The following is a 12,343-nucleotide window of genomic DNA, read 5'->3' as shown; positions in this document are numbered from 1 at the left end:
CTATTCAGTACGTGCCCTGAGTTCGTACACTGTAGGTAACACAATAAAACAGAATAGGTAGCAAGGTAACACAATAGCCAGTGTTTGCAGTGGGTACCTGCTCACTGTGGCATTCAGACAAATGAAAAAGCAGATGAAGCGGCCCGTAAGGGCCATCAACATCGGAGATACATTCGTACTTTTTTCACGAAATCTGATGCGTCCCAAATGGCTAAAAGTTTTGCTTCCAAAGAAACGTATCGGCTTTGGAGTTTGCCGACACATCACTACCAATTTCTTCACTCAATCGACCCACATCTCAGATCAAGACTCTCACCCAGAATTCCTCGACATCTGGAAACACTTTATCATCGACTTCGTCTGAATGCTGCATATACAAACGGCTTACGATACCGTTTTAGACAAATGAACAGTCCGCACTGTGACAACTGTGCCTCGATAGAAACTGTGGAACATATCTTGCTTGAGTGCCCTGCGTATGCTAACGAGCGTGCGTACTATGAACATTGCATGCAGAAGCTCTGCCCAGTGCCCCTAACAATGGACAAAGTTTTAGGTCCCTTAGCCTGCCTTAGGCAACAGAGACTTCCAATGAACTTTCTATTCACATATTTAAAAGACATTGGACATCTCGATAAGCTTTCAATTCACTTGCACGTTACCTTCATGCATTCTTCATGCAATGAACTTCGTCAGCCCATTTGACGGACTATGCACTCCATCATTCCATAGGTTACATCAATACTCGCCATTGCATCCTTAGTACCCATTTCATGGCCGCATTTTATCTTCGTTTTTTTTTTTACCTCTTCCACACTGCACTCCTTCTGTGTTTATCTCCTAAATTCCCCTCCCTACGCAGAGTAGCATGCCAGCGATTTTTCAACGCCGGCTAAATTCTCTGCTCTTCATTAAAGAGTCTCTCTCTCTCTGTTTGCAGACGTAACCTCAAAGAATGCGTAATATATATTGCATAAATATAGCCATTCAGAGACATAATCTACACGTGTAATATGAGGCGGAGAAGGTCCATGCACCAGGACCGGAGATAATGGTGCAAAAGACGTTGCAGAGCACGCGTGTTTTCGAGATTTTCCTCACGTAAAAAAAAAGAAAACAGGCCAGCGCCTCCTACAGCATGCTGAAAAAGAAATGAGCACTGAAATATACCTCAACTGCGCTCTATTTAATGGCCTTTGAGGGGGGGGGGGAAACGTGCATTTGTTGGGAGGGTTCATGGGCGTGTTTTCAGCACACTTAAACGCAGCGGCGAATGGCGGGAAGTTCTTCAGCGGGGCGTTGCACTCGTCGCTGCCGGTCTGCCTTCGCTTGGCGCACATTGTGTAGCAGTACGTAAGAAAGAATATCTGATCGTCCTTGAAGGCATCTAGGTGGGCCACCTTGAAATCCTCGAGGCCGCGGTAGTCACGAGCTACGGCGGACACGTAGCCCTGAAACGCTATCTCCAAGCCAGGTATGGCCGGGAAGAAACGCAGCGGCCGTGAACCCGGGCCACCCGAGCGAGACCGCACATCGCATTTGCTCTTCTCAGAGTGAACAGCTGCCGGCGCGGGCCCCAGCCAGAGCCCGCTGTTGCCCTGTTCGTCCACCGTTACGCCAACTTCGTCGAACGCTTTGACGATCTGACGAGCCGCGAAAGAGCCCAGGCCACCGTCTCTGATCGCCAGAGTAGCGTTGTTATAAAACACGGGCGCGTCTAGGTCTCCGAAGGCGAGGTACAGGACGTTCGGTAAATAGAGGTAACACTCTTGCCCTAGGCGAGAGAACATGCGAAAACTGTATACGTCCGCAAAGTGGTCGTGGCTGCGGAGTTCCCGGTATACTTTGGACGCGTTCAGCAGGTTTTCCATGAACGTCTTCCTGTTCATGTCAGGGAACACGCTGTACAGCTCCTCCAACTGCTCTTTGGTGAAGAATCTGGCGCCGGGAAGTATTACTCGAGTCATTTTGTCGAGCTTCAGGAAGGCTTCCCGCTTACTCTTCTCATCCAGCCAGGTCAGGCCGTTGATGAGGCTCTTGGCGTTCTCGTTGACACGGTGCAAAAAGCTGAAGACGTACAGCCGGTTCGCGACCAAGCCGAAGCGCTCATTCATAGTCTTCCAGACGCTGAGAAGTCCGAGGCGCGACTCGACGTATGCCACACATGCATGATGCTTCAACTTGGTCAGATCATCGAACACGCCGTGGAACCTAATTGATGGGTCGCCGTACATCGCCCAGAGGTGAGTCTGAATGAACACCCACGACAGCCCAATCATGAGCTTGTCGTGGTCGAGGGTCGTTTGCAACTTTTCTAGCTTCTCCAGTATTTTAACGCCTTCGGTGATGACAATGCTTTTAGCCGTCCAGCTGAATTCTCTGTCGTGTTTGACGAGCAAACTGATCCAGAGATCTTCCGGGTGTTCTGGTGTCTTCGTGCCCATGGCGCCAAGGCTGAACCATTCCTGAACAGGTGCGTCGTAAAGAAATCCCAGTTTTGCGTCCAGGACGGCTGTTTCTAAGCCAAGAAGGTCATCTGCCGACATTTTCGTTAGAGCGTCGCTAACTCAAAGAATTTCAAGGTGTTGCTCTAAGTATAGCTGGTAGTGCTCGAGCGACCTTCGTTTTCTTATAATCAGCTCCCAATCGCTGTCAAGTGCCGCGAGAGATGAGTAGCGCGGTCTAGTTGCGCATTTCAACAGTGCTCAGATCAAAGAGAAAGTTCACGTCCGAGGGAACTCCGCATCTCCATGAAAGCCTTCAGGTTCTCTTTCTTGTGCTCGTTGGCCCGGATGCAGCTTTGATATAACTGTGTCGCCTTACTAACCTGTCTCTTGTCGGCTTCAATCTCTTTCAGCGCCAGCTCCGCGGCGGCGCTCATCATACGAGCTTCTGTGCTCTCTTGGCGCTTGGGATCGTCCCAGGCGCCGCCCACAAAGCTGTGGAAGTCTTGGTACGGGTCGACCGCATAGTCGAAGGCTGCACTAATCTCTTTGCCAAATTTACGGCAGTCAACTGTTAGACACACGGCCACAATCTTGTCTGGGTTTGGCGAGGAGAGGAAGTACCACGCAAACACTACGGCGAGAAGAGGCAGCCGGATAGCGATGGCGATCAGCAGCGCCGTGACTTTGCCGCGGTATTTTGCCTGTGCCGCGACTGCTCTCATCACCTTCGCGTACTGAAAAATCAAACAAGAAAAAGAGTGCGCCTGTGAAAACGGTCTTAAGATTTGTTGAGCCTAGCGCCCATACTTGAGTTCACTGATGAGAAAACCAGAAGTAAACTAAACAATCTTTACTAGCTCTATACTTTCGGGCCTAAGATTTCTCTATTTCTTATTAAATCAAATCGTAGTTCGACGCAATCATACAGGTGTAATGTAATCAGCATATCACCCCATTCAGCTAATGAAATAGCAAAATGTCGTACCCTGCTTTTTCTGGCGAAGCCTTCAAGAGTCGACGGCATTTTCGAACCATGGGCACGGTCGCCGATCTTTCTCCGGGAAACATGACCTGCGAAGGAGGATATAATTGACATCAGTAAATGGAAGTTCATGTCATACCATTGAATGACAATGTTACTTCACACATAAGCAGGAAACATTACCTGTTTTCTTCGCGACCTAATAGACAACCACTGTGCAGAAGACTAATTATCTGATTTCTAAACAACTAATAATGCACTGTGGCGAAGAAACTTGCCGCTAAAGAATGAAAGAAAATAGAGTACCTAGAGCGCAGTCGTTTAGCTGGTTCAGCTTATTCGACCATAGCAGCCACGCTACGCCTTACAAATAGGCCCGTCAGGCACAATAGCCTTCTATTACATCCTGTGGAGGTACCGTGTGCTATGGTCACTGAAGGCGCGACCGGTTAGACAAAGCAGTTGACGGGGTAATTCTGTTCGATAACTTATAGGGCCCGCTTGCGGGAAATGCCGGCCGTAAGTGATGGGAAAGAGAGCCATACAAGAGAGTCTGTAAACACGATGGCAGGAAATACTGGTCTGGAAATATATGGTCACTTCGGGTTGTCTGTTAGAATCGGTCGTCAACAGTGAGTGATGCTTTTTACGCGTCACACTTCAGGGGACGAACACAGAAGAAATAAAGGACATATTGACAAGAGGGAACGCGAAATGACAACTTTTTGGTAAGTTGCGAAGTTTTTTTTCATTTTTATGCAGAGAAAGGCACCTGCCACGCGTTTGGAGGCCAAGATAAAGAATATATAAAGGAAAACCCAGTTCGAAGTTCGAAGGCCAGTTCGAAGACATCTTCATGTGCCCGCGTCAGTCGCCCATGACGACAGCGAGCCAGTGCGCTGTGTGGTGAACGTGGCGGATATGTCAGCTTCACTATTTTTTTCCTTTGTTGTAACTATAATGTGGCTGGAGGAGAGACCATTTATAACAATGTTAGCTTGTTTATTTGAGGGAAATTTTTTACGCTGATCCCTTTGCTTGTTGTAGTTTCCTCGACAGTTCAAACATATTGGATAGCATCATACATTAATCTGGACATGTCGGTCTCAAATACTACATCTCAATTGATGAAAATTTGCCTTGGTGTGCTTTAGAAGATGTCGTTCTCTTTCGGGATCGTTAGTCTTGTCGCGCATTCTCCTACGTAATGATCATCGCCCATATCATGCCATTTCGAACTGGCCGTTGTAATGCGCTTAATTTTGAGCTGAGGTTACGTAACCGAATGCTTTTTAAACTTGACTTAGGCGAACGTTATTTGGTGTTTTGAGCATTGCCAGCTGCGCTTTACCCTCTGTAATAGAAAAAGTGTTGCATTGTGGAGTTATGGGCGATCCAGCTAGACACTACATCGCAATTCATTTAAATATCAACAGCAATCGGTCTCTTGTCCATCGAAATGTACATGTCATAACCGCGGTAGTCAAACATAGGTAATGCGGTGTCAAACCTGCTATCACGTGAGTGTGGCTACTAGGGCTGAATTGTGGAATACAAGATTTGTAGGGGAAATAGGTTATGACCTGGAGCGAGGCTTCTGAGTCTCGCTCAAGTTTGTTAGGGACAGGTGGTGACTGTACGCTCTATTCTTTGAAGCACTGGGGTCACGTTACTTGCATCCAGATGAACACCATTTTGAGGACAAATTTTTTTATTGTACTATTGTAAAGTTGTTCTTGTGCCTACTGCGGGTTGTTTGACTAAGTGCTCTAGTAGTATAGTTCACTTGGTACCTTCCTCAGATGTGCTCGCGCGTGTTTGTAAGATGACAGTGAACAAACTGCAAAAACTGTTTGGCGTATTGTGATGTAGTCACCTTTGTTTTATACCCAACTCGTAAGCAACCGGAATCCTTTCTGGTTAACATCCCTGCCTTTCCCTCTCTCTCTCTCTCTCTCTCTCTCCAACTCGTAAGCAGTCTATGTGCAATCCCTTTAGCCAGTCTGATGTGTCAAAAGTCCACCCTGGAGAAGTGAACATTGCACCTTGACGCTCTCTCTTCTCAATGATTTTCTTGTGTACGTGGCATGGCGCACGTATCAACATTTTTCGCTGTTCATTTGTGCTTAATCCTGCATGCGAGCTGCAGAAATCGGCCGCCGTGTCTTGCATAAGGCACAAGCTGTGGGCTGATATTTGAGCGCGAAGAAAAGATTCATACTTGCGATCGTAGCATTGAAAGTTCTGATCATGACGCGACTAGGCACGCTGACGTTGGTATTGGCAGCATTGGAAAAAGTTCGTGAGGTAGGCTGCTCCGAAGCTTGAGGAAACTACGATAGAAACGGGGATTGTTTCTATTTCACGGCGATGCGTGGTCGTAGGATTGAAACCCACGAACGTGGTCTATAATTAGGCGTGCATATTGGTCTCGACGTCTCCGCAGATATCTGCAGCAATGACTTCTATGGAAAATCAATCGCATGCAATGACGTTGGCTCAGCGCTAGACTCTTTTGCCTGTGGAAATCATGCCAGGTGCAGGAAATCTGGACGCTCGTGTTGGTTGGTTGGTTCGTTGGCCTCAAGTAAAATGGCACATACCCACTACAGGGCAGTGGCCAAGACACAGGCGGTGAACTGTTGGAAAGATTAGCAGTTTTAGAGGAAAAGGAGTAGTAATAGGGTATAGGCTGAGAGATTGGACTATGCAATGACAGGGTCCTGTTAGCTGGGAGATCGAAGATGGGACGGTGGCTTTTTGCGCAAATTGGAATCCAACACATGGAATGGTTCAATTTTGTATTAGTGTTTCGTCTTCTTCATTGTCGTGCGAGCGAATGCGTGAATAGAGGCGTGCCTCTTAAGTTACTTGGGTCATGGTGCCACGACAATTTTCGCTAAAATCTCAATGCAGTAAATGGCGTCCAGCATCCTCACGTTTGTTCTTCGTCACTTTTGAAGATAAATAGTTTAAATGTTTAACCGGCCGACCTTCGTGCCGAGTACGAATTTGAGCGCAAGCAGTTCCCTCAATCTCGCCTCACAGCGATGTCCCCCTCCCCCAATTGAGGCGGTTATACGAGCACCGCAGAAGCTCAAATTCGCATAACCTTGCTGAGGGTCGCAGAGGGAACATGAAGCATAGATTAGGGTGGCGCTTAAATGACGCTCGTAAAACCGAGTGCCACCGTCCGGGTTTGCCTTCGTCTTTCGTCCGACGCCTTCGGCATCACGGGCGTTAACTTTCTGGTCCCGGCATGTCGCGTCATCTCAGTAAAGAGGTTGGCATGTTGGGATCCGTTGACGCTTGATATCTGGTCTATAACGCTTCACAACTCCGGATGTTCACGATAGGCGCCGTTTGCATTCGTTGTCTAGGCGAAGTTAGCGAAGTTCTTCCGATTTGTGCTTCCGGTGGCCCACCTTACTCTGTCATGGTCGCCAGCGACTCAGTGACACCGCGGCCACAAGGCATGCGCCGCTCAAGCCGCGACCCTGCGAGGTCAGAACTAACCTGAAACTGAGCGTCGTGAGACCCTTTGGCCTACGTTTACACAGATTTTGCTGTAACAGTTTCTTGTTATTCGAAAGGCGCCTCAGTATCAGAGATATATGCTCTTTCGGCCCATCCCGTGCTCTTTAACGATCCTTTATCATAGGTGTAGATGATACTATTCCTGTGTAGCTTGTCATAGCGGACTGCGAAAACTGGCGATTACGGCTGATTCCGCGAAATTTATGAGTTGCTTTCGAACATGTCGAGCTGCTGACGGAGTTTCAGTCATTGATATGCTTTCGCCTTTGAACTTTGAGTGCTGAAAGCACAATCTCTTTCATTTTGAAACGGCTGAACTTAACAATGCCTCGTCTGCACTTGCTTTCTGATACGTGTCACCCATACTATGAGTGCGCTCAATTATGTCGCGTTCTCGTGCTAAGCTACCAGTCAATGGCTCTGTTAGGAGGTCCAAAATTTTGTCTCACGTTTGACTCGAAAATTCAGCTTGTCCACCAGAAAAATAAGGTCACCGAGGCCTGACTCCTCTTCGAGGTTATTAGACGACTGCACAAAGCGTCGCCCTAGTGGATGACATCATTGATCGTTTCTTCGGCAAACTTTAAATCCTCTTTAACTGTATCGATCTCCGCCGACTTCGCCTCCACCTAGTTAAGGCGCTAATTATGGCAATAATTTTTGCTTCGAGAGACGCTTGTGCATCTCAGATATAATTAACAGCCGTCAGCATCTCTGCCTGCCCATGATTTAGGGCTCCTCTCTGACGCTTATATTTTGGCACAGGCTTTCTATTTCTTTCTACTATGTGCATCGGTGGTAGTTGCAGTCGCTCCAAGGGTAACTTCGAAATCAGGACCAAGGTTGATCTCAGTTCTGTCGGAACATAACAGGCAGCGATGGCGTAGAGGTAGAGCACCACCTCGAGTGCACCGGGTTAAAAAAATTATCCACCGGGTTAAAACAAAAGCTTCGCGTGTCGATGGAATTACAAAACCAGGCCTGGGGTGCGGCCTGATCTCGTTGACTAGAGCCGACAACGCACTCCTTCACCAGAATAGGATTTGGCCACCCTGGTGTAGAACTTGTCGTCAACCTTCTATGACAAAGCAATTACCCTCGGCCCTCAGTTCCCAGGAGCTGTCCCCAGGGGCTGCAGAGCAACTGACCAAGGTGGTGGTGAGACCTGTGCCGCAGCGGAGGGTGCTAAGAGTCACAGGCTCCGCTCAGGCCGCCATTGGAAACTGAGCCTAGCAACGTTTAACGCTAGAACATTATCCAGTGAGGCTAGCTTAGCAATGCTGTTGGAGGAATTAGTGGGTATTAAATGGGCGTCCTAGAGCTTAGGGAGGTTATCAGGACAGATGAGGTGTACACAGTACTAAAGGGCGGGTGCTAAAGTGTATTAGCGGACAGACGAGAACTAGGTGTTGGATTCCTCATCAATCATGATATATCTGGCAACATAGAGGAGTTTTGTAGTAATAAGAAGAGGGTGGCAGCTATCGTACACGCTGAATGTGGTGCAGGCCTACGCGCCTACATCAAGTCATGATGACGAGATCGTTGAAAGCTTCTGTGAAGTCGTAATGTCCAAAGTAAAATCACACTTCACTATAGGGGTGGGCGACTTCAGTACCAAGGTACATGTCTGAAATAAAGTTTACTTGACTTGACTTGACTTGAGGTAGGTAAGAAGCAGGCTGGAGACCAGGCGGTAGGTGACTATGGCACAGGTTCTAGGAAAAGCAGAGGCGAGTTATTAGTAGAGTCCGCAAATAGAAATAATTTATGGATTATGAATACCTTTTTCCACAAACGAGGAAACAGAAAGTGCACTTGGACTATAACCATGGACTACAGTCGCACCATGGTGGACGTGGCCCCAATGGTGAGACTATAAATGAAACAGACTTCATTATGTGCGCACGCCCTGGCATCGTAGAGGATTCGCAGGTTCTCGTAACGGTCCGTTGTAGCGCCACAGAATGGTAAGTCTCGTATTAGCTTATATTTGAAGAGGGAACAGAGGAAACTACTGAGGCGGAAGACCATTAAAGAGTTAGCGGTAAGAAGTAAAGTAGAGGAATTCAGGATTTCGCTGCAGAACAGATTTAACCCTTAACTGAAGAAGACGACCGTAATGTTGAAATAATGAACGATAATCTCACAGCTACCGTAACGGAGTGCCCCGTAGAAGTAAGCGATAAGACGGTTCGACAGGATACCGGCAAGCTATCTCAGGAGGTGAAATATCTGATTAAGAAACGCCATGAGGACGTCTAACTACACATACAAAACAGAACCAGCAGAGCTATTGAAGGTGATAAATAAGCGAAAGGTGGCCGACATAAGAAAGTTTAACATGGAGAAAATCGAGCATGCTCGAAAGAACGAAGGTAGCCTAAAAGCAGTGAAGATAAAATTTACCAAAAGGTAAAACCCAGATGTATGCGCTAAGAGACGAAGAGGGCAATGTCACTAGCAATATGGATGAGATAGTTAACGTAGCCGAAGAGTTCTACACAAATCTGTACAATAGCGAATGTAATCAGAACGTTATTGAGAGAGGCAGTAGAGCACAGCACTGCGAAATCCCTCCAGTAACGAAGGAGGAAGCAAAGAAAGCCTTAGGAGCAACGCAAAGCGGGAAAGCAGCTGTTGAGGATCAGATAACAGCAGATTTGTTGAAGGAAGCAGCAAAGGTTGTGCTACAAAAACTAGCCACCCTGTATACGCGATGCCTTATGACATCTAGTGTAACTTCTAGTGTAACGCGCCCGCTTATCTCTCTTTCACAAACTTTATCATCATGATCGTTTGCGCGACGACTTCTTTCAGTCACCCCCTGTCATTTTTCCTCGCCGTGATCATCCCTGCAAAGTCAAACGCCCAGCATGCCACTCGGCCCATTACGGACAATCATTCATCCCCAAAACCATAGCTGACTGGAATAACCTACCATCAGATATTTCTACTGAAGTTAACACCGATCAATTTCATCAAATGCTGTGGACTCATATCAGAATTTGACGTCTCTGTGCGTTTTTGTGGTTAGCTGTTTTTTTTTTCAGGACTAATTTAATACCTGTGCATCTTGTTCGATATCGTATTGTAGTTTTTTCTTTTTGTGTTATCCTTGAACCCCCGGTGTTTCAATTTTCACACTTTCTCTTATCTTTTTTTTAATCCACTTCTAATATTGGTGTTTGCCTATTTTGTGGTTTTCTTGCTATGTTTGCTGAAATTGTTTATTCTTACTATTTTGTTTCTCGCATATCCTTATTAGTGTGTTTCGTGTGCGCCCCCCCTATGTAACACCCTCTTGCAGAGGGCCTTTAGAGTATTTCAACAAATAAATAAATAAATAAGAAAGGCGACGACAATGACTTGATGAATTGGAGATTGGTCAGCTTACTGTCCGTTGCCTCCAAAGTGTTTACTAAGGTAATCGATAACAGAATCAGGACAACCCTAGACCTCAATCAACCAAATGATCAGGCAGGCTTTCATAAAAGATATTCGCCAATGGACTATATTCACGCTATCAATCAGGTGATAGAGAAGTGCACAGCATATAACCAACACCTATACAAAGCCTTCGATGATTACAAGAAAGAATTTGACTCAGTGGGCACCTCAGCTATCATGCAGGCTTTGTACAATCAGGGTGCAGTAGAATATTATGTGAAAATGTTGGAAGATATCTATAGCAATTAAACAACTACCACAGTCTTCCATAAAGTCAGCAATAACATTCCAATACCGACAGGTATCAGGCAGGGAGACACGATTTTGCCATTGCTATACACCTCCTGTTTACAGGAGTTATTCTGGGGCCTGAAATGGGAATAGTTGGGGATTAGGGTTAATGGAGAATCCCTAAGGGACCTGCGATTCGCTGATGACATTGGATTTCTAAGTCACTCAAGACGTGAACTGCAAAACATGAACAATGAGTTGGACAGGCAGAGCAGAATTGCGGGGCTAAAAATTTAGATGCAGGAAAATAAAGTAATGTTCCACAGTCTGGCAAGGGAACAGCATACTGGTGAACAGCGCAAAAAAGGCGGGACAACAACAAGACAAGCGCTGACTATCAACTGGGTTTATTGAAGGACGGAAGGGTATATATACAAAAACATAACATACCCTTCCGTCCTTCAATAAACCCAGTTGATAGTCAGCGCTTGTCTTGTTGTTGTCCCGCCTTTTTTGCGCTGTTCACCAGTATGAATGCATACCAACTCGCCCAGATTTCAGCCTTACTAAAGGGAACAGCAGTTCGTAATTGGTAGCGAGGGGCGGGAAGAAGTAAGAGAATATGTCTACTTAGGGCAGGTAGTGACTACTGATCCGGATTATGAGAGAGAAATAACTAGAAGAATAAGAATGAGGTGGAGATGGCAGATAGTCTCAGATCATGAATGGCAGTTTACCAATATACCTCAAGAGAAAAATAAACAACAGCTCTATCTTACCACTACTCACTTATGGGGCAAAAACGTGGAGGCTAACAAAGAGTGTTCAGCTTAAGTTAAGGACAACGCGGTGAGCTATGGAATGAAAAATGATGGGTTTAACGTGAAACAGGCGGGGTGAAGCAGGCGGGGTGGGTGAGGGAATAAACGCGGGTTAATGATATCCTAGTCGAAATTAAGAAGGAGAAATGGGCTTGGGCAGTGCATATAATGCGAAGGCAAGATCTCCGCTGGTCCTTAAGGGTAACGGAGTGGATTCCAAGAGAAGGCAGGCGTAGCAGGAGGCGGAAGAAAGTTAGTTGGGCGGATGGGATTAAGAAATTGGCGGGGATGCGGTGGCAACTGGCAAAGGACAGCGTTAATTGGAGAGTCATGGGCGAGGCCTTTACCCTGCAGTGGGCTTAGTCAGGCTGATCATCAAGAGTTAACCTCACATGAACACACAACACAGATTATTGAAGAGATCTGGAGGCATGGAACAGCAAAATGCAGCGCTTGCCAGAACACAACTTATAGTGATATGGTATTTACCATTTCCGAAAACAACTGCGAGCGAGCAATTTGTAACCTATGTAACCTGTGGTACGGACAATGCAGTTGTTAGAAAGTTGTTGGAAAAGTGAATAAAGTGCCGTTCAACTGCTCTCTTGAACTTTTTTGGAGTAGGTGAGTAGCCTAGAAGGCACTACTCTAGGCCCTGAACGACACAGAGAAATATTTAAATGCGTAAACCGCAGAGATGTCTTACCGCTGGCTCGTTCGGCTTCGACTTCTACTTGATAATCAGTTAAACGAAAACTCCAGGAACGTAATCTTGCCCCCTGAAATGCTTGCTATGAACAAGACACTGTGAACTCTGATTTTTGCCCATTCTCAGTGTAAACAACCATAATTCTCGCAGGTTCCGATCTTTAGGA

At 46.4% G+C, this 12,343-nt stretch overlaps 1 protein-coding gene across 1 annotated transcript; it reads right to left on the bottom strand.

The window, feature by feature from the left end:
* LOC149333047 (neprilysin-1-like) lies at window positions 1-6,309 on the bottom strand. Its single transcript, XM_089557621.1, has 4 exons — window positions 6,301-6,309; window positions 2,828-3,181; window positions 1,220-2,465; window positions 1-29 (listed from the first exon to the last, which is right to left on the bottom strand). Exons 1-4 carry the CDS (start codon window positions 6,307-6,309, stop codon window positions 1-3), a joined length of 1,638 nt encoding a protein of 545 aa, XP_089413747.1.
* Between the last annotated feature and the right edge of the window lie 6,034 nt (window positions 6,310-12,343).

The sequence above is a fragment of the Amblyomma mixtum genome, chromosome 8 (assembly GCF_055824585.1).
Source record: "Amblyomma mixtum isolate Tamu chromosome 8, ASM5582458v1, whole genome shotgun sequence".
Taxonomy (NCBI): domain Eukaryota; kingdom Metazoa; phylum Arthropoda; class Arachnida; order Ixodida; family Ixodidae; genus Amblyomma; species Amblyomma mixtum.
Note: the sequence above shows the minus strand (reverse complement) of the source record. Positions and strands in the feature narration are given on the sequence as shown.

Excerpts from the sequence above, each read along its gene's own strand:
- LOC149333047 (XM_089557621.1), bottom strand. Across the intron at positions 2,466-2,827 it reads TTGAAGCCGACAAGAGACAG|GAATGGTTCAGCCTTGGCGC; the intron begins GTTAGTAAGGCG and ends GCACCTGTTCAG. Across the intron at positions 30-1,219 it reads CATGAACCCTCCCAACAAAT|TGTACGAACTCAGGGCACGT; the intron begins GCACGTTTCCCC and ends TGTTACCTACAG.